At 36.2% G+C, this 26,346-nt stretch overlaps 1 protein-coding gene across 1 annotated transcript in view; it reads right to left on the bottom strand.

The window, feature by feature from the left end:
• Positions 1-26,346, bottom strand: part of LOC121024772 (probable ubiquitin carboxyl-terminal hydrolase FAF-X) — a 158,557-nt gene that overhangs the window by 39,451 nt on the left and 92,760 nt on the right. The window contains exons 22-24 of the mRNA XM_040466999.1: positions 16,975-17,105; positions 16,570-16,848; positions 13,546-13,671 (exon numbers count right to left, since the gene is read on the bottom strand). Of these exons, the coding sequence (XP_040322933.1) occupies positions 13,546-13,671; positions 16,570-16,848; positions 16,975-17,105 (536 nt within the window). The remainder of the gene's footprint in view (positions 1-13,545; positions 13,672-16,569; positions 16,849-16,974; positions 17,106-26,346) is intronic.

The raw sequence follows: 26,346 nt of genomic DNA, 5'->3' as shown, positions 1-26,346 counted from the left end.
AGAGAGAGAGAGAGAGAGAGAGAGAGAGAGAGAGAGAGAGAGAGAGAGAGAGCAAGTGAGTGTACAAGTGGGGATTCTGATGTGGGTCCTACCTCACAAACCATCAGATCATGACCTGAGCAGAAATCAAAAGTAGGACGCCAAACTGACTGAACCACCCAGGTGCCCACAGGATATCGTTTAAAATGTCCCTTGGAAAAAAAAAACCCCAAATCTTGCAATAACCCTAGAGCCCCAACAGAACATGGCATATAGTAATGAAAACTATTTTTTTGGCCTCGTGAAGAACTGTTTCAACGATCTGTACTTTGAAGCAAGTAACTCAAAACAGATGAAGCCATTCGTCATTTTCAATGGTTGTCAAAATGATCATCAGATGAGAAGCATGTGTGTTACCTGGGAAATAGAGAACTTCTTAAAAATACACATTCTTCAGCCCAATCTATACTTTCTGATTCAGAAACTCAGAAAGAGAGGTCCAGCAATCTACATTTTAATAAGGAATCTTAAGGATTCTGATATACACCAGAGTTTAAGGATCATTTGAATACTATATTGATTATATATTTTCATCTCATTGAGGATTTTTAGAAACAGTCTGTAATTTCAGTACCAAAAATTTCATGTAACTTTTATTTATTTATATCTTCAAAAATGTTGAATAATATGTTGATCTCTCTGGAATATTGTGTTTATGATGATGATTCTGGAACCTACAAAAGAGGTATTCTATAGTTACCATGCTGGTAAAGACTACTTGTTTAAAAGCTAGAGGTCTGGGGGCGCCTGGGTGGCGCAGTCGGTTAAGCGTCCGACTTCAGCCAGGTCACGATCTCGCGGTCCGGGAGTTCGAGCCCCGCGTTAGGCTCTGGGCTGATGGCTCAGAGCCTGGAGCCTGTTTCCGATTCTGTGTCTCCCTCTCTCTCTGCCCCTCCCCCGTTCATGCTCTGTCTCTCTCTATCCCAAAAATAAATAAACGTTGAAAAAAAAAATTTTTTTTTTTAAAATAAAAAAAATAAAAGCTAGAGGTCTGTCTGCAATTCCCATTAGAAAATGAGACCTTAAAGTTTTCACAAATTTGGGAAAAGCCTTACCGTTAGTTGGGATAAAATGAAGGCAACAAAATTAGCTTAAAATCTATGAAATCAACAAAGCACAAATGCCTCAGTCAACTTTTGAGCTTTTGGAAAGAACCAAAGAGCGTGTTAACAAAAATCAGATCAGAAAAAGACTTCAATAAAGCCCCTATCCAGCAACCCCCAGTCTCACCTGAATATATGAATGTACAAAAAACATCAACCTACTGATGCCTGTGCAAACCTGCCAGTGCCTGAACTCCATACAGTCTGCTTTACTCAGAAAATGTGCATAATTGGCATAGTTCTCCCTTACTATCCTCAGTGATAAGATTCAAAACAAGACAAAAACAAGTCGTTTTTTTTTTTTTTTAATCAGTTTATCAGTGATAAATCCACTTCTGTCTTTTTGATTTCAGGTTAAATGGTGATCTCTTTAATCTTTGACAAAAGCAAAGTCTTTCAGGCTTTATAAATGAAGAGAGATATCCTGGTTATTAATAGCCTAACACATGTTTAGGTGTTAACTGGTGGGTAAAAGGGCATTATAAATTACTTGTATTTGTGGATAAATGCTACATTTCTTTCTTCTTGACAGCTGCTAGATTCAAATTTGTGGTTCAAATTTGAAACAGAACATAATGCCCATATTCTAACTTTAAAGTATTTTCTCAACTGGTAAAAATTACTACTGAAGTTAATGCTTTAGGAATGAAAATTCTGCCAACCCCTAATATATTTCTTGAGAAAAACTTTTGGGTTGCTTGCTGGAAAATCATTAGCACCTGTTGTATCACAAGAGCAATTATGTATTGGGATAGGAAAACACAAACATCAGAATATGAATGTTGTGTTGTGGTGTTTGAATAGACATGTATTCCAGTTCTAGTCCAGATTAGTTCCCCAAATACCAAGGATCTAGTTCTGTGCTCCTCTTCCTTCAATTACCTTAGAGAAGGAAGCTCTTATTCACACATATTATGGTTTCACAAAAATGTTAATAAGCAATGAAGAAAAAAGAAGACAAGGCGAAGAGGAAATAATACATAGTTCAGTTTTAGTAAGCCAGATTACTAGCCAGACTTCAATTTATGTAGTCCGCCCAAATGTAAACTCACACAACTTTTAAGGATCTTAAAATTAAAAGTTCCTCTCATTTACAAATACCAAAGATGGGATTCAAAAAAACCTCCAAAATACATCTAAATACATCCACATATACAACTTCCTTCAAAATTTTCTGCAGAAATGGTTTAATACTTTTAAAGAATTCGCAGGTGTCTCATAGTACACTGCTCAAACTCACAAAAAATAAGTACACACTGAAAATATCTGATACTTGTCATTTTTCTGAAGGAAAAAAAAAGCAGCCCAAGAAAACAACTTGAAATGTTAAGTCAAATATATCACCTCCATTCAAAACACTGCAATCACTTCCTATTTCACTTAAGTCAAGGTGCAAGAGAACAGCTCTGCAAATTGTAGATATATTTGCAATTCCACCTTCAGTTGTTACCATGGACTTAAAATAAAATCCAAAGTCCTTACAATGACCAATAGCTTTACATAATCACACACATTGCTAGTTATCTCTTACCTCATCTCTAAAAATGTCCCCCTTACTCACTCAGTTCTAGTAACAATGACCTTGTTTTTCTGCTAGGAGGTCAAGAAGACGTGTCCAGAACTTTTACGTATACTGACAATTCTCTAAACCTATGTGTTCATTCATTTAGTATTTCTTTCAGGTACTTAGATGAAAGTCAATTAGTTAGTGAAATACTTAATTCCTAATTATCCTATCTAAAGTATCAAATTTTATATGCACTACATGGATTCACTTAAAAACAAACCAAACAAAAAATTGACATCACTAACAAAACAAAAGCTCAACAATAGTGAAACCAAGTTAGGAGGTTAATATCCTATTAAAGTATTTTTATCAGGTTTTTAATGGGTTAAAACAAACTTCTTATATGAAAATTTGGAAATTAAAAATAAATAATGCTCAAAAAGGATAGAAGCAATATTGCACAGCAGCCACTTCCAAGCTCCTGTTCCTCCATGGAAACATCAGAAACCAATCAAAAACTTACAGAACTCTTGAAAAACCAATCTGTATCATTCAATCAAACACCATATCACAAAAATCACAACTTAAAAATGATAGGAAAGTTTTTTGGTGCTCTCCCCACCATCTACTCTGTGTGGTATAAGTCCTTCAAGAAGGCAAGCCACATTCACAATGTGAGATCCTGTTCCTGCTTCTGGATGGAGCAAAGAAGACCTTATTTGTAAACTATTGTGTTTGTGGCTAGTTTATCTAAGGCTTCTGCAGAACTGATGTACACAGAGAACACTCAATTTCTGTTTCTTCAGAACTCACTTATGGTGGAAAAGACAATGTAATGGGCAAAAACATCCTATGGCAACAGAAAAACCCAAAGCTCTTAGGAGCAAAGATTATAACTGAAACCTATAACTGGCAAAGTAGCAAGACCTAGAGAGGTTTTTTTGGGGGAGAGGAAGTCAGGACTTTGAAAAGCAGCCAAAAACACTGAAAGAAAAGTCACATTAATAGGATGGGACAAATACTAAAAAATACATGACAGTTAAGCTTTCACCTCAGGCTAATATGTAGGATAGTATGATAAGAGAGTGAATGATGAAGCACGGTTACAAATGTTTGCACAAATGTTTGCATAAAGTACTAAAGGAATGTACTATTAATACAGTTCCAATTTGTAAAACAGATTTTTCTTTGCACTTTGCCAAAATACTGACACAACAAAATCTTTTTTATTTATTATTAAAAAAAAATTTTTTTTTTTCAACGTTTATTTATTTTTGGGACAGAGAGAGACAGAGCATGAATGGGGGAGGGGCAGAGAGAGAGGGAGACACAGAATCGGAAACAGGCTCCAGGCTCTGAGCCATCAGCCCAGAGCCTGACGCGGGGCTCGAACTTACGAACCGCGAGATCGTGACCTGGCTGAAGTCGGACGCTTAACCGACTGCGCCACCCAGGCGCCCCAACAAAATCTTTTTTAAAAAGCTGAATTTATTTAAGCAATTTACACCCCATGTGGGGTTCAAACTCATGACTCCCATATTAAAAGTCGCATACTCCACTCAACTAAGCCTAAGCCAGCAGGTGTCCCTGGCACTACATAATTAACTCTCCAACATCAAGAAGAGCAAGTCTGGAGAAGAGGACAGATCTAATTTCCAGTTATTACATGAATTGTAAAATTGATATATACCATTTTCAGGGGGAAAAAGAAAAAATTATACAAAGGAATAAAAAAGTATGGTGAATACAAAGAAAAGAAATAAATTAACAGTGTACCTCAGGAAGCTAGATGTTGAACTTTCTACAAGATTTGAAACACTCATAAACATGATCAAACCACCAGGTACAAAGGAAAAACAAGAATGTATGACAAAGTTTTATGAAAGAGATAGAAACTGTTAGAAGATTTAAAGAGATTCCAGGCACAAAAAGTAAACAACAGAAATAAAAAACTCCACAGTGGCATTCAAGACTAGATTTGAGCAGGCAGAGAAAAAGAGTAAGATAACAACAGATACAATCTAGTATGAGGAACATAAAGAAAAGTTTAAAATGTCTAAGGAACTTGTGACATACCATGAAGTAAACCAAAAGTCCCAGAAGACAGAAAGACTATTTTAACAATAATGACTGAACATTCCTAATTTTGATGAAAGACATCAAAATACACACCCAACAAAGGCAACAAACTTGAAACTGGAAAACCTAAGACAGAGTCACAGGGAAATACATTATATTATAGCCAATTTATTGAGAGCCAAAGACTAGATTGTGAAAGCATAAAGGATGAAAAAATTTGTCATACCTAAGTAATCTTCAGTAAGATTTACAGATGATTTCTCATCATAAACTCCCAATCAAGAAAGCAGAATGACAGATATAAAGTGACAAAAGAAAAAACTATCAACCAGTACAAAACATCTTCAATGAAGAAATTTCAAGATAAGAAAAAGTTCAGGGAATATGATGAAGAGCTGTCCTAAAAGGGCATCCTACAAACGAAATGAAAACACACTAACCAGTTATATGAAGCCATATTCTGTAAACAACACTGGTAACGGGTAACTATATTTGAAATGCAAAAATCAGCACTGCTCTGAGCATGTAGCCTCTCTTACTATGATACTCATGGATTTTGAAGTTTATTTATTTATTTTGAGAAGGAAAGCATGAGCAAGCACACAAACAGGGGGGAGGGACAGAGACAGAGAGAGAATCCTAAGTAGGCTCCATGCTGTCAGAGCAGAGGCAGATGTAGGGCTCAAACCCATGAACATGATGAGATAATGACCTGAGCTTAAGTCAAAAGTCAGACCCTCAGCCGACTGAGCCACCCAGCCTCCCTTTACTATGAGATTTAAAAGGCAAATGTAAGAAACAATTTTACATCTATGTGAATGGTCACACTAGTGTTTAGAGATGTAATCTTCAACAATAAATATACAAAGGAAAAGGACTAAAATGGAGACAACAGTATTTATATGTTAGTAAAACTAACTTGGCATTTTTCAAACACACTGTTCTTATTCAAACTAGGACTGTTTAAGTTTAGGGTATTAACTGATATTCTTGGGATAACAACTTAGAGCCTATAAAAGATAAATACAGAAAAATAAAGGAATCAAAATGGAAGAGTATCAAATATCCAAAAAGCCTAATATCAGATTAAGTCATTATTTATTTACTTTTTTAAAAAGATTTTATTTTTAAGTGATGTCTACACTCAACATTTGTGGCTCAAATCCACAAATTTGAGATCAAGACTCATACATTGCATGTTATACCAAATGAGCCAGAGAGGTGCCTGTCATTCACTTACTTTAAATTTAAAGAGATTACACTCTCCAATTAAAAGGCAAAGATTGCCAAAATGACTTAAAAAAGAATCACTTATGTCATCTACATGAGGCTCACTTTAGATACAAAGACACATAATTAAAAGTAAAAGATAATTCTGGAAGATAGCTGAATAGAGTTCCAAGATTCCATCTCCTAGCAAAAGTTGTGTCATGTAACAAAAGCAAATATTCTAGCAGCAACACATGTGAGTCAGGATGGTCAGTTAGGCACTATGTCCTCCAAATATCAGAGATACGTGTTTTGATTTTTGGTTGCTGCTCCCGGTAATACAGTGTAGATATAGAGGCGGGAAGTCATTATTCAACTCTCACTCCCACTGGGGAAACCACTCTGCTCTGGCTTAGCACTTCCAGAGCATTAAAAAGGGCAGATGGATTTTGTCACTAACTTTTCTGATTCTTCTCTTATGATTCTGATTCTTCTCTTTTCTTATTCTTCTCTTCTCTTCTAACATTTCAGGATTAGGACATTCAATAGCAAACACATATATGGGGGAATTTAGAAAAGTCACTGTATGTGCTCAAGGAAGGGAAAAGGTTCAGAAAATACCTATGAAAACGTACAGTTTACACCCCAGGTTGATTATGAGACCAGAGACTGCGTACAATAATAACAGCAATGACAACATCAAACACCAGCAAAACTGTGGGAAAGGGAAAATCTGATTTTCAGAAATACAACAGTGTATATTTCTAATGTCCAGGTTTCATCAAAGAACATACAATGCATAAATTGCCAGGAAACTATAGTCCAGTCAAGAAAAAAACCAAGTCAACAAAGATGTCCCTGAAAACAATCAGATACTGACTTCAAGAAAAAAAAAAAAAAAAAAAAAACTGTCTTAAGGATGCTCAAAGAATGAAAAGAATGAGAACATCAAGGAGGTATGTATAAAATTAAAAACAAAACAATGAAGAGGCAGAAAACATAAAAAAGAAATCCCCTAAAAAATTATGCAGCTGAAAAGTATAATACCTTAAATGAAAAATCCATTTTAGAAATATTTAAGTAAGTAGATTTAATAGGTAGATTAAAGAAATCATCAAATGTGAAGATAGTACAATTGTAATGATTGTGTCAGAAGCAGAAAGAATAACTGAAAGTGAACAAAAAGTCCAAGTAGAGGAAAAGAGATAGAAAGCAGCAGAGATTATTCGAAAAAGACTGAAAAATTTCCTCAATTTGAGGAGTGAAGTGGACATGCAGTTTAAGAACCTAAATGAATCCAACAGACCCACATATACACACGTAATACATCTGAATTATCAAAAGCCAAACAAAAGAAGAATTTTGCAGCAAGAGAAGCAACAAATAAGGCACACAGGATTCTCACCAAAATTATCAGTGGGTTTCTCATCAAGAAGGCTATGGTCCAAAAAACTCCAAGTGCTGAAAGAAAAAAAACACCTACCAAACAGAAATACTATGTCTGACAAAACTGTATTTCAAATATGAGGAAGAAATTGAGCTGTACACAGATAAGCAAAACCTTGGAGTTTGTAAAGATGAAACTATATGGTAACTTCCTCTAACTCATATCAATAGGCAGCCCTTATAATAACATGGAATTCACTGGAAAAAACTAAACTTCTCAGATCTTATTAAAGAAGATGTCTCTAGAGAAATGTAACTCAACCCAGGAAAAAACAAGGATACCACAGGAAATTTTAGCCTCTACAACTAGTATCTATAACAGACAATAAACACAGCCAAGTTCCTCCCCAATAAGGTCTATTTACCTAATAATGTCAAGTTCAGCTTTCAGCAAAATATAAAAGACACTAAAAGAAAAGTAAAAAACAAATTTTGAAGAAACAGAGCAAATATACCAGACTTGGAATTTGAAAATGTATAATTAATATACCAAGGGATCTAACAGGTAAAACAAAGAACATGTATGAACATGGGGGTGATGTAGACACAACAGTGGCAATTTTAAGGAAACAACCAAATAAATGCTAATTATATATAGAAGTCACTGTAACAGAAAGGAAGAATGCCTGTGGTGTAATCAAAAGATTACACAACTGAAGAAAATAGCTGGTGAAGTTGAAAAAATGGCAATAGAAACTCTGAAAATGGAAATGCAAAGAACAAAAGATGATGAAACAGAATACCAAGAATTGTGAGACAACTACAGAAAGTACAACATATGGATAATGGGTATATAACAAAGAAACAAAACAAGGAAATTATTTTAAGCAATAGCAATGGAGAATTGTCCAAAATCAACGACACTCTAAATCAGTGATCAAGAAAACTGAGGCCATCATGAAAGATAATACCAAAACAGGTACACATAGGCATTTTTTATGTGTCCAGAAAAATCAAAGAAAAAGTGGAAATCTTGAAAGAAGAGTAAAAAAACCTTACCTATACAGAGGAGCAATAATAATAACCTTTGACATCTCTTCAGTAACCATGAAAGCAAGAAGAAAATAGAGTCAAATATTTAAAGTATTGAAAGAAAAACCCATCAACTTAGAAATCTGTACACAGCAAAACTATCATTAAAACATGAAAGACAAAAAACAAAAAACAATTAAAAAAAACACTTTCTCAAACAAAATATAAGGAAATTGTCAGTAGACTTATCCTGCAAAATGTTAAAAGAAATATTTCAGAAGAAAGGAAAATGATACAGGTCTGAAACTTAAATCTATACAGAGAAATATAGAGTTTTAGAGAAGTACTATTTTAGGGAAAATCTTACTTTTCTTACTATTAACAGATAATAGTGTATTCAAAATAATAATGGGGACAGTAACTTGTTGAGTACAGCTTATGGATATATGAAATGAATGACAGCAATGTTACAAAGAAAAGAAGGCGATTTGGAAACTATGTTATAAGGAATTTGCCTCATTCTTGAACCTGCAGTGTTCTGCAGATTCAAGAGTAACCACATTAAAAAGTAATTAAGGGAGTATAAGTGATAAGATGGGGAAGAACAGAATCAGATCAAATGCTGAATTAAAACCAGATCAGTGAACCCACATTAGCCAGATTATGGATAGGAGGTTTCCATGCTTGTCCCTCCAACAAAAACAATAAACCACTACGTATCCACAAAAATATCCCTGGGACAGATTCAGAATTGAATGAGGCTGCAGCACATAAAAATCAGGGCACAAAAACTGAGAATGGCCACATAGAAAAGTTACATTACTTACCCCATCCCTGAGGAAAATGCAACTCAAAGCAAAGAGAGATCGACTCAGTTGCAATTTTCTCTCATGGAGGAAAATGAAAACAGGAGGAACCCAGATAACCTTGTCACTGCTGCAGCCATGCTCTCTACTTCTCCAGTGACTTAAAATTTCTGCTTTTGACAACTAATATCTATGGCCTTGGTTATTCAGAATAGGGCCTGTATCTTTCTCAACCCTGACCTTAACTTCTCAGAATTGCTATACTCTCACGAAGCGGGAGCTTGCACATCCCATCATCCAGCACCAATATATTAACACACAGCTGAAGATCTTTCTGTCTGGAAGAGGTGACTGCTCCCTCAAATATGCACACAACTAAGAGCTACTATAATATGGAGAATCAAGGAAGCAAGACACCAGCAATGAATAAAATAATCTTTAAGTAACTGACTCACAGAAATGAAAACTACAAACTGCCTCACAAAGAATTCAAAATAATTGTTTAAAAAAGATCAATGAGTACAAGAGAATATACACAACTCAATGAACCCAAGAACACAATACATGAATATATGAAGACTGAAAACAGAAATATTTGAAAAGAAACAAGAGGGAAATTCTGCAGCCGAACAATACAATGAATAAAATGAAAAAATTCAGAGAGCTTCATCAACAGAAATCAAATAGAAGGAGTATGTGAATACTAAGAGATATCATTTGTAATTGTCCAGTTAGTGGAAGAAAAAAAGAGAGAAAAAGAAAAATAGTAATAAAAAGTCTTGTAACATCAAGAAACACCAATAAATACGTGTTGGGAGTCACTGAAGGAGAAGAAACAAATGGGTTTATTTTGAGAGAGAACTTCCAAGTTGTGGGAGGGATACAGATTATGAGATTTATAAAATTCAAAAGATCCCAAATGCAAACCAATATAAAGACTTCACCAAGACACATGTGTTACAATCCAATTATCAAAAGTTAAAGACAAAGAAGGAATTTCGATAGCAAGAAAAGTGACTCTCTTCAAAGGAAAAGAATCCTCCATAAGATTATAAGAGGATTTGTCAGCATAACTTGACAAACCAGTAGAACAAGAGAGAAATATTCAAAGTGTTAAAAGGAAAAAAATGCTATACTTGGGAAAACTGTCCATCAGAAATGAATAAAGTATAAATGCATCTGAAGCAAACAAATGTAAGATAATGCATTACCCACAAGATTTGCCTTATAAGAAATGCTAAAGGAAGTTCATGTTGAAAGAATGTTAATCAGTAACATAAAAATATATATAAAAGTATAAAACTGGTAAAGATAAATATAGTCAAATTCATTCATTCATTCACTCATTCACTCATTCATTCATTCACCCACCATTATGGTGGTATATAAATCACTATTATCTCTAACAGTTGTAGAGGCAAAAGTTTTAAACTCACTGTAGTTATAATTTGTTAATGGACACACAATAAAAAGATGTAAACTGTGAATAAAAATGGCCAAAAGACACGAATAGACATATCTCCAAGAGAGATACCTGACTAGAGCTAATCAGCACATGAACAAGTGCTCACCATTAGGGACATGCAAATCAAACCCACAAGGAGATACAACTTTATGTCAAAAACAACAGATGCTATTGAAAAAAATCAAGGATGCTGGGGTGGCTCTGTCAGATAAGCACTGATTCTTGTTCTCAGCTCAGGTCGTAAGTGCAAGCCATACTTGAGAAAAATGAATCAAAGTGTACCATTACACAAAAAAATCAAATCACAAAATAGAATAGCAAAGATGGAGGGAATAGTCAACAATTAAGAAAATGGCAAGACTAAGTTTGTATCTATTAACAAACTATTATATCTATTACTTTAAATGTAAATGGTGTAAATCTGCTAATCAAAAACAAAACAAAAAACCTCCACCCTGAGTAGATAATGGATTAGAAAAAAAACCCAGATCTCACCATCTGCTGCCTACAATAAAGTGACACTGGCTGACGCTGATGAAAAGAATAAAGATTATTCCATGCTAATGGTAACCAAAAGAGAACAGGGTAGACAAAACAACGTTAAGTCAAAAACTCTCACTAAAAGCAAGGAAGGATATTAAATAATGATAAAGGGTCAATTCAACTGGATGTTCAACACCAACATCAAAACACCTAAATATAAAACAAATACAGATTTGAAGGTAAAAATATTGCAATACGATAATACAAAGAAACTTAATATACTCCATTCTTAAGAATAGATTACTCAGCAGGAAAATTAGTAAGAAAACAGCAGAACTGAACAACACTAAAGACTAAATAGACCTAACTAGATATATTCAGAACTTTTCACCCATGCTTCTGAGCAAGTATTAAGTAAGAGAATCAAAATGAGGGAACTTATGAGGCGCCTGGATGGCTCAGTTAGTTGAGTGTCTGACTCTTGATTTTAGCTCAGGTGATGATACCAGGTCTGAGATGGAGCCCTGTGTTAGGCTCCATGCTGAGTGGAAAGCCTGCTTCAGATTCTATTTCACCTGCCTTCTCTCCTGCTCTCTAAGATACAAATAAAAGATATAACAAAAACAAAAAAGCACAAAAACGGAATTTAAAAAATAATCTTGAGAAAATGAAAGCAGAACATACCAAAACTTGTGGAAGGCAGGAAAAGCAATCTCAAAAGGAAGTTTCAAATTGAGAAACCCCTTGGCACAAAAACAGACACATAGACCAATGGAATAGAATAGAAACCACAGAACTAGACCCACAAACGTATGGCCAACTCATCTTTGACAAAGCAGGAAAGAACATCCAATGGAAAAAAGACAGTCTCTTTAACAAATGGTGCTGGGAGAACTGGACAGCAACATGCAGAAGGTTGAAACTAGACCACTTTCTCACACCATTCACAAAAATAAACTCAAAATGGATCAAGGACCTGAATGTGAGACAGGAAACCATCAAAACCTTAGAGGAGAAAGCAGGAAAAGACCTCTCTGACCTCAGCCGTAGCCATCTCTTACTCGACACATCCCCAAAGGCAAGGGAATTAAAAGCAAAAGTGAATTACTGGGACCTTATGAAGATAAAAAGCTTCTGCACAGCAAAGGAAACAACCAACAAAACTAAAAGGCAACCAACGGAATGGGAAAAGATATTTGCAAATGACATATTGGACAAAGGGCTAGTATCCAAAATGTATAAAGAGCTCACCAAACTCCACACCCGAAAAACAAATAACCCAGTGAAGAAATGGGCAGAAAACATGAATAGACACTTCTCTAAAGAAGACATCCGGATGGCCAACAGGCACATGAAAAGATGTTCAGCGTCGCTCCTTATCAGGGAAATACAAATCAAAACCACACTCAGGTATCACCTCACGCCAGTCGGAGTGGCCAAAATGAACAAATCAGGAGACTATAGATGCTGGAGAAGATGTGGAGAAACGGGAACCCTCTTGCACTGTTGGTGGGAATGCAAATTGGTGCAGTCACTCTGGAAAGCAGTGTGGAGGTTCCTCTGAAAATTAAAAATAGACCTACCCTATGACCCAGCAGTTAGCACTGCTAAGAATTTACACAAGGGGTACAGAAGTACTGATGCATAGGGGCACTTTTACCCTAATGTTTATGGCAGCACTCTCAACAATAGCCAAATTATGGAAAGAGCCTAAAGGTCCATCAACTGATGAATGGATAAAGAAATTGTGGTTTATATACACAATGGAGTATTACGTGGCAGTGAGAAAGAATGAAATATGGCCCTTTGTAGCAATGTGGATGGAACTGGAGAGTGTGATGCTAAGTGAAATAAGCCATACAGAGAAAGACAGACACCATATGGTTTCACTGTTATGTGGATCCTGAGAAACTTAACAGAAACCCATGGCGTAGGGGAAGGAAAAAAAAAAAAAAAGAGGTTAGAGTGGGAGAGAGCCATAGCATAAGAGACTCTTAAAAAAACTGAGAACAGGGGCGCCTGGGTGGCGCAGTTGGTTAAGCGTCCGACTTCAGCCAGGTCACGATCTCGCGGTCCGTGAGTTCGAGCCCCGCGTCGGGCTCTGGGCTGGTTGCTCAGAGCCTGGAGCCTGTTTCCGATTCTGTGTCTCCCTCTCTCTCTGCCCCTCCCCCGTTCAGGCTCTGTCTCTCTCTGTCCCAAAAATAAATAAATGTTGAAAAAAAAATATTTAAAAAACAAACAAAAAACAAAACTGAGAACAAACTGAGGGTTGATGGGGGGTGGGAGGGAGAGGAGGGTGCGTCATGGGTATTGAGGACAGCACCTTTTGGGATGAGTCCTGGGTGTTGTATGGAAACCAATTTGACAATAAATTTCATATATTGAAAAAAAAATTAACCATTCAAAACCCTAGAGCTTTCAAAATCTGATACTAACCTCATCAGATATTTGTTGGGCAAGACGTATAGATACATTTCTAAGCACGCACTCAGATGATGGATTAGGAATAATCTGAAGAGCATTCTGTAGCACCACTGCTTGATCATGAGTTACTTGGTTGATCTGTAAACATTAACATTTTTACTTGGAGTAAAAATCTTGTACGTAAGCACAGTTTCAAAAATCTGCACATAACAAAAACCTCTCTGGTATTCATTTATCACCTCTCTTAGAATGTAATCCTTCCACTTATCCACTGTACGATTTTCAGTGATCTTCATAAAAAGCATTTCAGACTGCCAACACGGTAGACTTCTCTTAGTTACCTTTTGGAGTGACAATACTCTACTGTAAACTCCACTGTTAGATGAATATTGTTTCTACACCTGAATTCACTATCTTTCTTTTCTTGAGAAAGAGAGGGATAGAGACAGAGACAGAGACAGAGACAGAGACAGTGGTGGGCAGTGAGAATGAGGGAGAGAGAGAGAGATCGTAAGTAGTCTCCATGTTCAGCACAGAGCCCAATGTGGGCCTCTCACAACTGTGAGATCATGACCTGAATTGAAATCAAGAATTGGAAACTTATCTGACTGAACCACCCAGGAGCCCCAGAGTGCACTTAATTGCAGAAGATAAATGACATGGCTTTAAGTAATCTTTTACAAATTTCCAGGTAAAACGTTTTCCCACCCTTCTGGCTATTCCTGTCAAGGTAACATTGAGAGAAATGAATAAATACACCTTCAAACTACATAAATACACCTTCAATTTTTTTCTAACTTTTAAATTTATAACCACTCAGTTATTTCCCCTTCAGTCTTCTGTACTCTCTCTCTGCCCCTCCTCTGCTTGTACTCTGTCAAAATAAACTTAAAAAACTGTCTTTAAAAAAATGCTAATTCAATTTTAACAACCAATTAGATTTTATTTTTTAACGTTAGTAGAATCTTGTTGCACTTTTCTTATGCTGCAACTATTCTTATTAAGGTCAGCATTGGTCTTAATTTCAATTCAACCCAATAAACTGTAATTAAGATTAGGTATATTCTTCAGGATAAAAATAACTCTTTTTCTCCCTATGCTACCTTTGGAATTAAATATTTTTCTATTCAAAAAAGGCCTCAGGAGTGCCTGGGTGGCTCAGTTGGGTTAGGCGTTTGACTTTGGCTCATGTTATGATCTCACGGTTTGTGAGTTTGAGCCCTGTGTCGGGCTCTGTGCTGACAGCTTGGAGCCTGGAGCCTGCTTCAGATTCTGTGCCTCCCTCTCTCTCTGCTTCTTCCCCACTCACACTCTGTCTCTCTCTCCTTCAAAAATAAATAAAAATTAAAAAAACCAAAAAGGCCTCAAATGCTTCATGGAAAAAGAAGTTAAAACAAGGAAAAATAAAAAAATAAAGGTCACAAAATTTTACTCAACAGTATATACAAGCTCTTAAATTTAAAAGGAGAAATTCCTAGAATTAATTTTTTTCAATAGTTATTCTAGTTCTCAAATTATAACCCTCTTCTTTATATTATTGGTAATTATACAATGAAAACTTTTGATTTTTTAAATGTTTTTATTTTTGAGAGAAAGTATGAGAAGGGGAAGGGCAGAGAGAGAGGGAGACACAGAATTCATGAAGCAGGCTTCAGGCTCCAAGATCTCAGCACAGAGCTCAATGCAGGGCTAGAACCCATGAACAAGATCATGATCTGAGCCAAAGCTGGATGCGTAACCAACTAAGCCACCCAAGCACCCCTATAATAAACATATTTTTAAAATGAATTTTGTATTTAGTACCATATTAGAATGTGAGCAACCTGCAACTGGACAGTATTAAGTACACCTTTGTATTTTAACGGCACATTTTCTAAACAGTAAATATTAAAAGTATAAAGAGATACATAAAATTGCTTTCCATGTACTTCATTAAGCTAGTATGGAAAGGATCATGACAAAAACCTGTTTTTATATAAATATGTACAGAAGCCACAAATAAAGCATCACACTTAGAGTAAAGTTATTGTAATTTTCTTTTTAAAATTTTCTTGTACAGAGCCACCACTTTTCTTTTCATCCATTTATATCCAGAAAATTGCAAAATTATATAAAAGTGAAAGAATATAGGGGTGCCTTGGCGGCTGAGTTGGTTAAGCATCCGGCTTCTGGTTTTGGCTCAGGTCATGATCTCACAGTTAAGGAGTTCAAAACCCACATGGAGTTCTGAGCTGACAGTGCACAACCTGCTTGGGATTCTCTCTCTCTGCCCCTTCCCACTCTCTCTCTCTCTCAAAAGTAAATAAATAAAAAATTAAAAACAAAAGTCTAGTTCTGACCACACCTCCAGAAATATGTTAGAGAAAATCTCAGACATTATATTTTATTTAAAATGCCTCACTATATGAGTCTTCTTTGAAGTAGTATCCATAACACTATTAACTCACCTCATGTTATTAAGGGGATGTGTAAGTATCAAATGTGTAGTAATTCAAATATTTGTGATGAAGAACCAACATATATATAAAGAAAATCTATATCCCTAACCCATTTTTATCTTTAGCTGGTGTTTAACAAAACAATCATAAGTAACCATCACTGATGAACTAAAATCTAGTGTGAAGTAGATGCCCCCATTCAACCCCATTTGCATCAAATCTCAGTATATCTGGATGATACCACAGGACAGCAGAGTTTTTGTCAATAATGGTTGTTACAATGGCCACACTGGAAGAAGAGGTGGGCAATATGCCAATTAGATCTTTTCTTTTCTACCTTTATATATCGTTATATCTTTCAGATATCAGTTAATAAAGGCTCAGGTGAAGTTTCTGAGACCTAAACAACTGACACTCAAAAGGGACTTAAGGATTAGTGAGATCAGTATAATCACCAGAGAGTATTTACATTTACAATACAAATATAACTTAATAGATTGAATTGAACTTGCATTCTGTACTTAATCATTTAGCAGTTTAGCTTTAAAAATTAAACATCCACCATAAAACTTGTTAAAGATTTTTAAAGTTTTATTACCGGTGTTACAGGATCTGCACCCTCTACAACTGGCTGACAAGCTTCTGCTACAGCTCGAACATGGCCATAGCCTATGGCAGTTAACAATAGTTTGGCTATCTTAAGACCATTGAAGTAAGCACCCCTTCGAGTTTCTATATCTGTATTTGGCAGGAAGTTATTTCTTGTTAACATACTCAGTACAAGGGGTAAGCCACCACTTTTTAAAAAGTGAAACTGAAAGTCAGAGGAATCATCTGCCAAATGTGCACCAGCAGGCATCAACAGGGCATAAACTACCTGGGGAAAAAAAATAAGAGGGGGCTGTATTAAAAGATGTTAAAAATTTCAAAGATTATAATCTTAATGCATGTTATTTCCATTACCATATGATATAAAAATCACATTGTGAAAAATAAAACAAACCTCTGTTAGATACAGCACTCGGGAGGCAGAAGGACCAAGGAAAAGTGAATCAAGAGATGATCCAAGGTTATTTTCTCCAAGTTTTGCATAGTCCAAACAAACAGCTTTTAATTTTTCTACTGTTGTGCTATCTGCAAAAAAACACAGACTAAAGTAAAATGTAATTCACATGTTCTTAACATTTGACATTTAATATACTGAAGAGTATATTATCTTTAATTAGAAAACACCATCAATAAATATTAGCAAAGCTGATCTATAAGATCAAATGTTAAGATATAATCAGACCTGGACTAATTAATAATCAACCACAGTTCTTTAATTGTCAACCCAAAATATGAAAGGAGCAATTTCCTATCCAGAGACGACAAATCAACATGTCCTCCCACACCCACTGGAGACAGAAAAAACCCCAAAACACTCAAAAGGAATTATTCTCCTTAAAACACAATCGCTTCCCGCCAACTGCTTAATTATTTGCCTCATATGATGAACGGTTTGTTTTTAAAATTAAGTCACAATTTAAGACAATAGAGAAAAGAAAACTTTCCTGATGTACAGACAGTGCAAACCCTTTGCATTGTTGTCATATTATCAACAGAGACTTAAAAAAAAAAAAGATACATGATGCTAACCAGAATATCCCCACTTAAAAGAAAACGTAGCAGTAGATATTCATGACCTGAGACTACACAATGATTTCTTATGTATTGTGCCAAAAGCACAAGTGACAAGAGGAAAAACATTAAGTGGACTACATCAAAATTAATCTTCTGTGAATAAAAGTAAACTATTTGGAAATAAAAGAGAAAATGGGACAAAACGGGAAGAATATTTATATACTATATATCTGATAAAGGACATCTATCTGAATGTACCAAGAACACTTACAATTCAATAACAGAAAGAGAGGGACACCTGGGGGGCTCGGTCAGTTACACCTCTGACTCTTGGTTTCACAGCTCAGATCATGATCTCACAGTTTGTGGGTTCGGGCCCCATGTAGGACTCCACACTGACAGCATGGAGTCTGCTTGGGATTCTCTTTCTCTTCTCCCCCATCCCCCGCTATATGCCCCTCCCATGCTTGTGCTTGATCTTGCTCTCTCTCGCTCGCAAAATAAATAAACTTAAAAAATAATAGAAAGACAAACAACACAATTAAAAACTAAGCAAAATCTGTAAATAGACATTTTTCCAAAGACGTACATATGGCTGGTAAGCCCTTGAAGAAACAATCATTAACTATCAAAGAAATGCATATGAAAGCCTCATTGAAATGCCCCTTTATTTTTTTTATTTATTTAAAAAAAAATTTTTTTTTCAACATTTTTTATTTTTTTTTTATTTTTGGGACAGAGAGAGACAGAGCATGAACGGGGGAGGGGCAGAGAGAGAGGGAGACACAGAATCGGAAACAGGCTCCAGGCTCCGAGCCATCAGCCCAGAGCCCGACGCGGGGCTCGAACTCACGGACCGCGAGATCGTGACCTGGCTGAAGTTGGACGCTTAACCGACTGTGCCACCCAGGCGCCCCTGAAATGCCCCTTTAATACAACTTAGCAAGACGAAATGGAAAAACAGTAATAGATTATCAATAAAATGTGGAAAAACTGGGACCCTTATACTTGTGGAAATAGGAGTAGTGCACCAACTTTGGAAAACAGTATGGCAGTTCCCCATTACGTTAAACATGGAGTTACTTCCTCATCCAGCAATTTTTCTCCCAGATTATCTATATCTATCTATATCTATATCTATATCTATATCTATATCTATATCTATATACAAAAAAAAAAAGTTCACACCAAAACTAGTACTGAAATGTTCACAGCAGTACTATTCCAAACAGCCAAAAACTGTACAAAACTTAAGCACTTGCTGACAGAGAAAATGGATGACAAAAAAACTGTGATTTCCATACACTGAAATATACATTTAGTCTTAAAAAGAAAAGAAATTCAATTCTGACAACACTAGAACATGGAAGAACATATCTTTACACTAAGTGAAATAGGCTAGTCCCATTAAGACAAATACTGTATGAATCCACTTTTATGGGGTATATAGAAGAGTCACATTCAAATAAACAAAGTAGAATGTAGTTGGGAAGAGAAGGTAAAATGGGTAGTTACTGTTCAATGGATACAGAGTTTCAGTTTTTCTAGATGAAAATGTTCTGGAATTGGCTGCACAATTGTGCATACAGTTAACATCACTTAACACATTAAGATGGCCAATTTTATGTATTTATTTTGTATAGTAAATATTTTGTAATTTTGTATATTTTGTAAAGTGCAAATTATAAAAAACCATACAGAAGTCCAAACTGAGATGTAGTCTGCAAAACAAGTGGTCTCAACTTTTCACCTCAGGTAATGATCTCACAGTCCATGAGTGTGAGTCATGCAATGGGCTTGGCACTGACAGCATGGAGCCTGCTTGGGATATCCTCTCTCTCACTCTCTCTCTCTGCCCCTCCTCCACTTGTGCTTTCTCTCTCAAAAAATAAATAACCAAAAATGCATAGGTGCTATACCCATTTCTCTTAAGTTAGAAAATTACATAAAGGAAGACTAATACAGCAAATGTACCATAATGTTAAGAATTATTGAACTGTGAACAGTGTTTGGAAGTTCTTTTTATCATTTTATGTAGCTTTAAAATTCCTACAACATAGGGGCGCCTGGGTGGCTCAGTTGGTTAAGCATTCGACTTTGTTTCAGATCATGATCTCACATTTCATGAGTTCAAGTCCCACATTGGGCTCTGTGCCAACAGCTCAGAGCCTGGAGACTGCTTTGGATTCTGTGTCTCCCTCTCACTGATCCTTCCCTGCTCACATTTTGTCTTGCTCTCTCAAAAACGAACATTAAAAAAAATATATCTTACAATATAGAGTGGGTTTTGGGGGCACCTATAAAAAAATATCTTACAATATAAAGAGTGGGTTTTGGGGGTACCTAGGTGGCTTAGTCAGGTGAGCTGTCGAACTCTTGATCTCGGCTCAGGTCTTATCTCACAGCTGTGAGTCTAAGGCCCTTGTTGGGCTCTGCACTGGGTGCGAAACCTACTTAAAACAAAGATGCCTGGGTTGGCTGAGCATCTGACTTCAGCTCAGGTCATTATCTTGCAGTTAGTGGGTTTGAGGCCTCCGTCAGGCTCTGTGCTGACAACTCGGAGCCTGGAGCCTGCTTCAGATTCTGTTCCTCTCCTGTTCACGCTGTCTCTCTCTCAAAAATAATAAAAATTAAAATACAAAGAAAAGGAGTGGGTTTAATTAAGAAAAAAAAAAAAAGATTTTTTAAAGTTTATTTTGAGAGACAGACAGACGAAGGGACTGGGAGAGAGAGAATCCCAAGTTGAGAATCTCTGCACCATCAGTGCAGAGTCCAACATGGGGCTCAATCTCATGACTGTGAGGTCATGACCTAAGCCGAAATCAGGAGTCCAGTGCTCAAGTGGCAAAGCCATGCAGCCCCTGTCCCCCATGACAAATGATTTAAAAAAATTTTTTTATTTAAAAAACAAAAATTTTTTTTTAAAGTTTATTTTTGAGAGAGACAGAGTGCAAGCGGGGGAGGGGAAGAGAGAGCGGGAGACAGAATCTGAAGCAGGTTCCAGGCTCTGAGCTGTCAGCACAGAGCCCGATGCGGGGCTCGAGCTCACGAACTAAGAGATCAGCACATGAGCTGGAAGTTGGGTGCTTAAACTGACAGAGCCACTCAGGTGCCCCAACAAATGATTTTTAATCAAAAAAGAAGACATTTTGTTTCTCTGCCTGACCACTGCCATCATGGGTCACATGTACATACCCAGTGGCTGAAGTTGAACTTGATGGCTGCTAATATGAAGGAGCTGATGTACAAATTTGCCAAGAAGGGCCTGACTGACTCAGTCTCTCCCTGTAAGACTCCCATGGTGTTGCACGTTTTGTGAGCAGGCAATAAAATCTTGAAAATACTTAACTTGAAAGGACTTGCTCCTGATCTTTCTGAGGATCTCTGTTATTTGATTAAGAAAGGTACTGGTGTTTGAAAGCATCTTGAGAGGAACAGACAGGAAAGATGCTAAATGCCAATAGATTCTGACTGAGAACTGCTGTAATCACCAGTTGGAAATACAAGTCATCCACAGTCTCTGCCCTGGTTGCATAAATTTGTATATGCACTAAAGCAATAAAACTACTGTCTAACTAGAAAAAAAGAATAAGACAATGCAGTCAAGAGGAGAAAAAAAACCTCACTACCAATTATAGCATAAGAAAAATGAGTATAGTCTGTCCTACAAGAACATATTTCTGTAACACCAGTAAGCTCATATTCAACTGGCAAAAAGGAGAATATATGTATAATACGTGTATTAGTATAATATGACAAAGATGCTCAACATTATCAGGGAAATCAGGACCTTAACACAAGTGGGAATGGCTAGAATAAAAAAGACACTAGAATAAACTGAGGGTGGGGGAGGGGCAGATGGCATGGTCAAAATGAGTGACAGGAAGTGATAGAAACAGGTTAAATACAGGAATGAAAGGTACAGCGTAAGAAATATAGTCAACAGGACTAAACACTGTTGTATAATGACAGATGGTAACTACTTTTGATGAGGACAGCATAATGTACAGTTTTGCTGAATCCTTTCCTTGTATACCTGAAACTAAGGTAACATTATATGTCAACTATGCATCAATGTTAAAAGAAAATTAGATTAAAAAAAAGAACAACAATTAAAGTAAAAACTATTCACAGGTTTTGCAATGCTTCAGCCATCTAAGTAGGCTCCATTTCCTTGTTTATGTCCACTTTTTGGAAATCTTTTTTATTTCATACTGCTTCTTCCAGCTGAATGCCTTATCTCAAAGCTGTCTTGGTAGTATCTCCTCTTTTTTTCTTTTCTAAAGCATTTAATATATACCCCAACAGGATCTAGTATGCAAAGATACCTGCCAGAGTTGTACAGGTTATCTCCAAAGATACCAATTATGGTTTCTCATAGTGCTCTGCTTAAATTTTATGTGGAAGAACAGCCTGGGCTCTAGAACTGGAGAGCAGGCTAAGTAAGTTCGAGTATATGGAAAAGGGTGGTAGTAAAGCAAGGGACTGGTGCATTACAGGATTAATTACATAAGCACATGTATCAAACGTAGTATCAAACCAGGTTTGTCACTGTCAGGTAAGTAAATCTAAAGTACTGACAAGAAGAAAGCATAAGGAAGACTGTAGAGTAGACTGCAATTGGAGGCACTATTGTTAACTCGTGTATAAGTACATATATGTACACATCTAAGGCAATCAATACTTAGCATCCATATCTTAGCTTCTAAATACCATTTTACTCTAAAAGTAGTTGGGGCTCAGGAAATGGCTGATTGCAGAGCTCAAAAAAACTTCATCTACTGGCCAAGATATAAATGACATTTAACTCTGATGAGGTCTCTTGAGTGCAGGAGCAAGAGAAATGTGTTCAGAGAAAATAAATGTCTTTTACAAGGAAATCTCCTTAAGGGTTGAGAGCACTGGTTACACAGCCAATTAAAAAACAAGGCACTGGAAAAAGTGGTGATATGGCATAAGGATACAAAGAACTCTGTGCATATAATTAACGTTACTTTGAAATGGCTACAGTGGCAAATTTTTAATTATTTATATTTTACCAAAATAATAATACAAAAGTAATACAGTAAGTGAATGCAAAAGCAATTCAATAAATAAATTTGAGTTGCTAGGCCCACGATAAGGTAATGGTTATCAGTGTAGCTTAGTAATTGTTTAGGCTCAGTCAATCTCAAGTTTTCATTCAGTAACTGAGGAAATGGCCTAGAATAACATCCACATTGAACAACTGCAGAGCAAAATTTCAAAGAAGCTGACAAAACATGAATTGAGTGCAATCTAGTAGAACCTGCTAAAATGTATTACAACTCATTGTAGTTATGTGTGGAACAGAAAAAGCCTTAAGAGGAAAGATTTATATAGTCATGCATTTGTCCATTTTCATATATTAAACGTATTTGTTTCATTTCATCCATGGTCGGTCATTCACTGTATTACTCACCAGCAAGTATTCTGTGGAAAACATGTGAAAATTTATCATCTGTTATTAAACCAGCAATGCCAATAGTAAACATCATTGACTTTCATGGACTTAACATCATTCATTAGTTTCATGAATTTCTGTTAGAAATAGAATCTGGGTATCTTAACTTGCCCTATTATACAGCAGTTTAATAGTTTAGCAGTAATAAAGTACAACTGTGATTTTGTTGTTGTTGAACACATACACACCACTGGCGGAGAGGGAGATCATCCTAATACGCTTCATGTCCAGTATAGAGCCTGATGTGGGGCTCAATCTCATGACCTTGAGATCATGAACTGAGCCCAAATCAAGAGTTGCACACTCAACCAACTGAGCCACCCAGGTGTCTCAGTTTATCTCTCACTTCTAAAAAGTTTATGTATTTATTTTCAAAGAGAGAGTGAGAGAGCATAAGCGTGAGTGGGATGGGGCAGAGAGAAAGGGAGAGAGAATCCCAAACAGGCTAAGCACTGTTAGCACAGAGCCTCAAGTGGGGTTTGATCCCATGAACAATGAGATCAGGACCTGAGCCTAAATCAAGAGTCAGACATTACCAACTGAGCTACTTAGGCACCCAATATAATTCTGATTTTTAAACTACAGGGTTGAGAATGAAACTTCTTCTGAACAAGAAGAAAGATCCTCAACTAGTGTTACCAAACACTGAAAGGTTTAGAAATTTAGGTTTTGCTGCAGACTTGACGCTTCTTAATAAATTCAGCCTGTAATCCTAAGGCAAAAGATTACTTTAAATGAAAAATGCTGCAGTGGAGTCATTTAGATGCTAACACGTTTTAATTCACAAGAAATGTCAAGCATTATACATTTCCCACTCCAATCAAAATTAAAAAGTGATTTCCATCTCTATACAAATTTACAGCTGACATACTTTCCAAACCGTAAATGTAGTTGCTGTATAATTTTCAAACCCTGATGTAAATGCAAAGAAGATTTCACTATTTCAGAATGCATTTAACTGTGCAACTGAGAAACTTCCATCCTGACCTTTTGTATTTTTTTTTTAATGTTTATTTACTTATTTTATAGAGAGCAAGTGAGCGAACGTGCACAAGCAGGGGAGGAGCAGAGAGAGAGACACACACACAGAATCCGAAGCAGGCTCCAGGCTTTGAACTGTCAGCACAGAGCCTGATGCAGGACTCAAACTCACAAACCGGGAGATCATCCCCTGAGGCGAAGTCGGATGCTTAACCAACTGAACCACACAGATGCCCCCATCCAGCCTAAATTTCAAAGGGGATTAATCGGTAATATAAGGACATGCTAAAAATAAAAAGTTAAAGAATACTGACACAAGGATGGAGAATTCTATAAATTTCTTTCATGAAATAAGATAAGCAGCAGTACCTGTTTGTGGAAAAACCATGTCAAAGATAAAATATACAAAATTCTATTTTATTAAATTTTTTTCAATGTTTATTTTTGTGAGACAGAAAGAGAGAGAGAGAGAGAGAGAGAGAAAGAGCATGCACATGAGCAGGGTGGGGAGAGAGAGAAGGAGACACAAATTTGAAGCAGGCTTCTGAGCTATCAGCACAGACCCTGACTGGGGCTCGAACTCATGCACTGTGACATCATGAACTGAATGGAAGGCAGATTCTTAACCAACTGAGCCACCCAGGCAATGCTACAAAATTTATATTTTAAAGCCCAACAATAACAAATGAGTGTTTACAACTATTTTAAAGATAGTGAATACAAATTTTCAGCCCTTTCCTGGAATAGTCATACCCCACCATAAAAAATTACATTAATTCTCATTAGGAAACATGTATTATAAAAAAACTGCACTTATTATTTTTATAGGAAGAATGTTACTAATACAAAGTTTGTGAAAAAAAATTTTTCACTCTAATTATGTAAATTCCTACATAATTTTTTTTCCAATGTTTATTTATCATGCCTGTTGGTTGACAAAACCTAGACTATTTACTATCTGGCCATTTATAAAAAAAGTTTTCCTATCTCTTTGCTAAAGATATTACTGGAGAAACTGGTGCCATCTTAACTGGGGTCAGTCAAATATATGGCAGAATATGTCAATGTTAATTTTCTGATTTAGATGTTACATAGGAGAATGCCCTCATTTGAAGGAAACATGGCTTACTGTTTTGGGATACAATAAAAACATCCTGCCAACAAATAACTGTGATATGGTTTAAGAAATAAAAAGTTCTTGGGGCGCCTGGATGGCGCAGTCGGTTAAGCGTCCGACTTCAGCCAGGTCACGATCTCACGGTCCGTGAGTTCGAGCCCCGCGTTGGGCTCTGGGCTGATGGCTCAGAGCCTGGAGCCTGTTTCCGATTCTGTGTCTCCCTCTCTCTCTGCCCCTCCCCTGCTCATGCTGTCTATCTGTGTCCCAAAAATAAATAAAAAACGTTGAAAAAAAATTAAAAAAAAAAAAAAGAAATAAAAAGTTCTTTGTATTATACTATCCATTTTTTTATTTTTGCAATTACCTCAGTAAATAATACACACATGATTTTGTAGAACATAAAGTTTAGGTGATCATATATAGCAGAAACTCTGTAAAATGTTCATAAAATAAAACAGAAAGCTATGAAGAAGCAGTAGAAAAAAATAACATTAAAATGCTACAGAAAGCTAAAAAGAAAAGGCCCCAAAAGAAAACCACAAGATTGAGTAACAGAGGCAAAATTGTTAAGGGATTTAACAACATCCTAACACAAATATATAATAGTATATTCTAAAGTAAAGGAAAAAAAAAAAAAGAAAAATTTTTCAAAAGCACAAATAAAGCCATGAGGAAACAAAAGGAAAAAAATAACCTTTTTACCAATAAGGTCCACTGAACCTTCATCAATAGCACACACACACACAAATCTACCCCAAGGCACTTCATCAACAGATTTCAGAATTTAAGGGTTTAAAAATATACGACATACAAACAGCTTCAGTTTTCCCACCAGCCAACACTCTTATGGCACTATAATGGAACATTCAATCAAAGACACTATGTTTAAAATATTGCTTGTAAAAAAAAAAACAAGAACAAAAAAATATGTAATACTGCAAGTAAGAGTTTAGTTGTATTCAGCTAAGTGATTAAAAAAAAAAAATCTACTCCCCATGGACCCCTTTATTAGAAGAATATGCATCAGCAAAAATGAGGACTGACTCAACAAAGGATTACAGCAGGATTCACAGTAAAAAAGTCTGTTATAAAGAGGTCCCAGAAAGGGATGCCTGAGTGGCTCCTCAGTTAAGTATCCAACTTCAGCTCAGGTCACAATCTCATAGTTTGAG

The sequence above is a fragment of the Herpailurus yagouaroundi genome, unplaced genomic scaffold, assembly GCF_014898765.1.
Source record: "Herpailurus yagouaroundi ecotype Mexico unplaced genomic scaffold, PumYag 67120, whole genome shotgun sequence".
Classification (NCBI taxonomy): Eukaryota; Metazoa; Chordata; class Mammalia; order Carnivora; family Felidae; genus Herpailurus; species Herpailurus yagouaroundi.
Note: the sequence above shows the minus strand (reverse complement) of the source record. Positions and strands in the feature narration are given on the sequence as shown.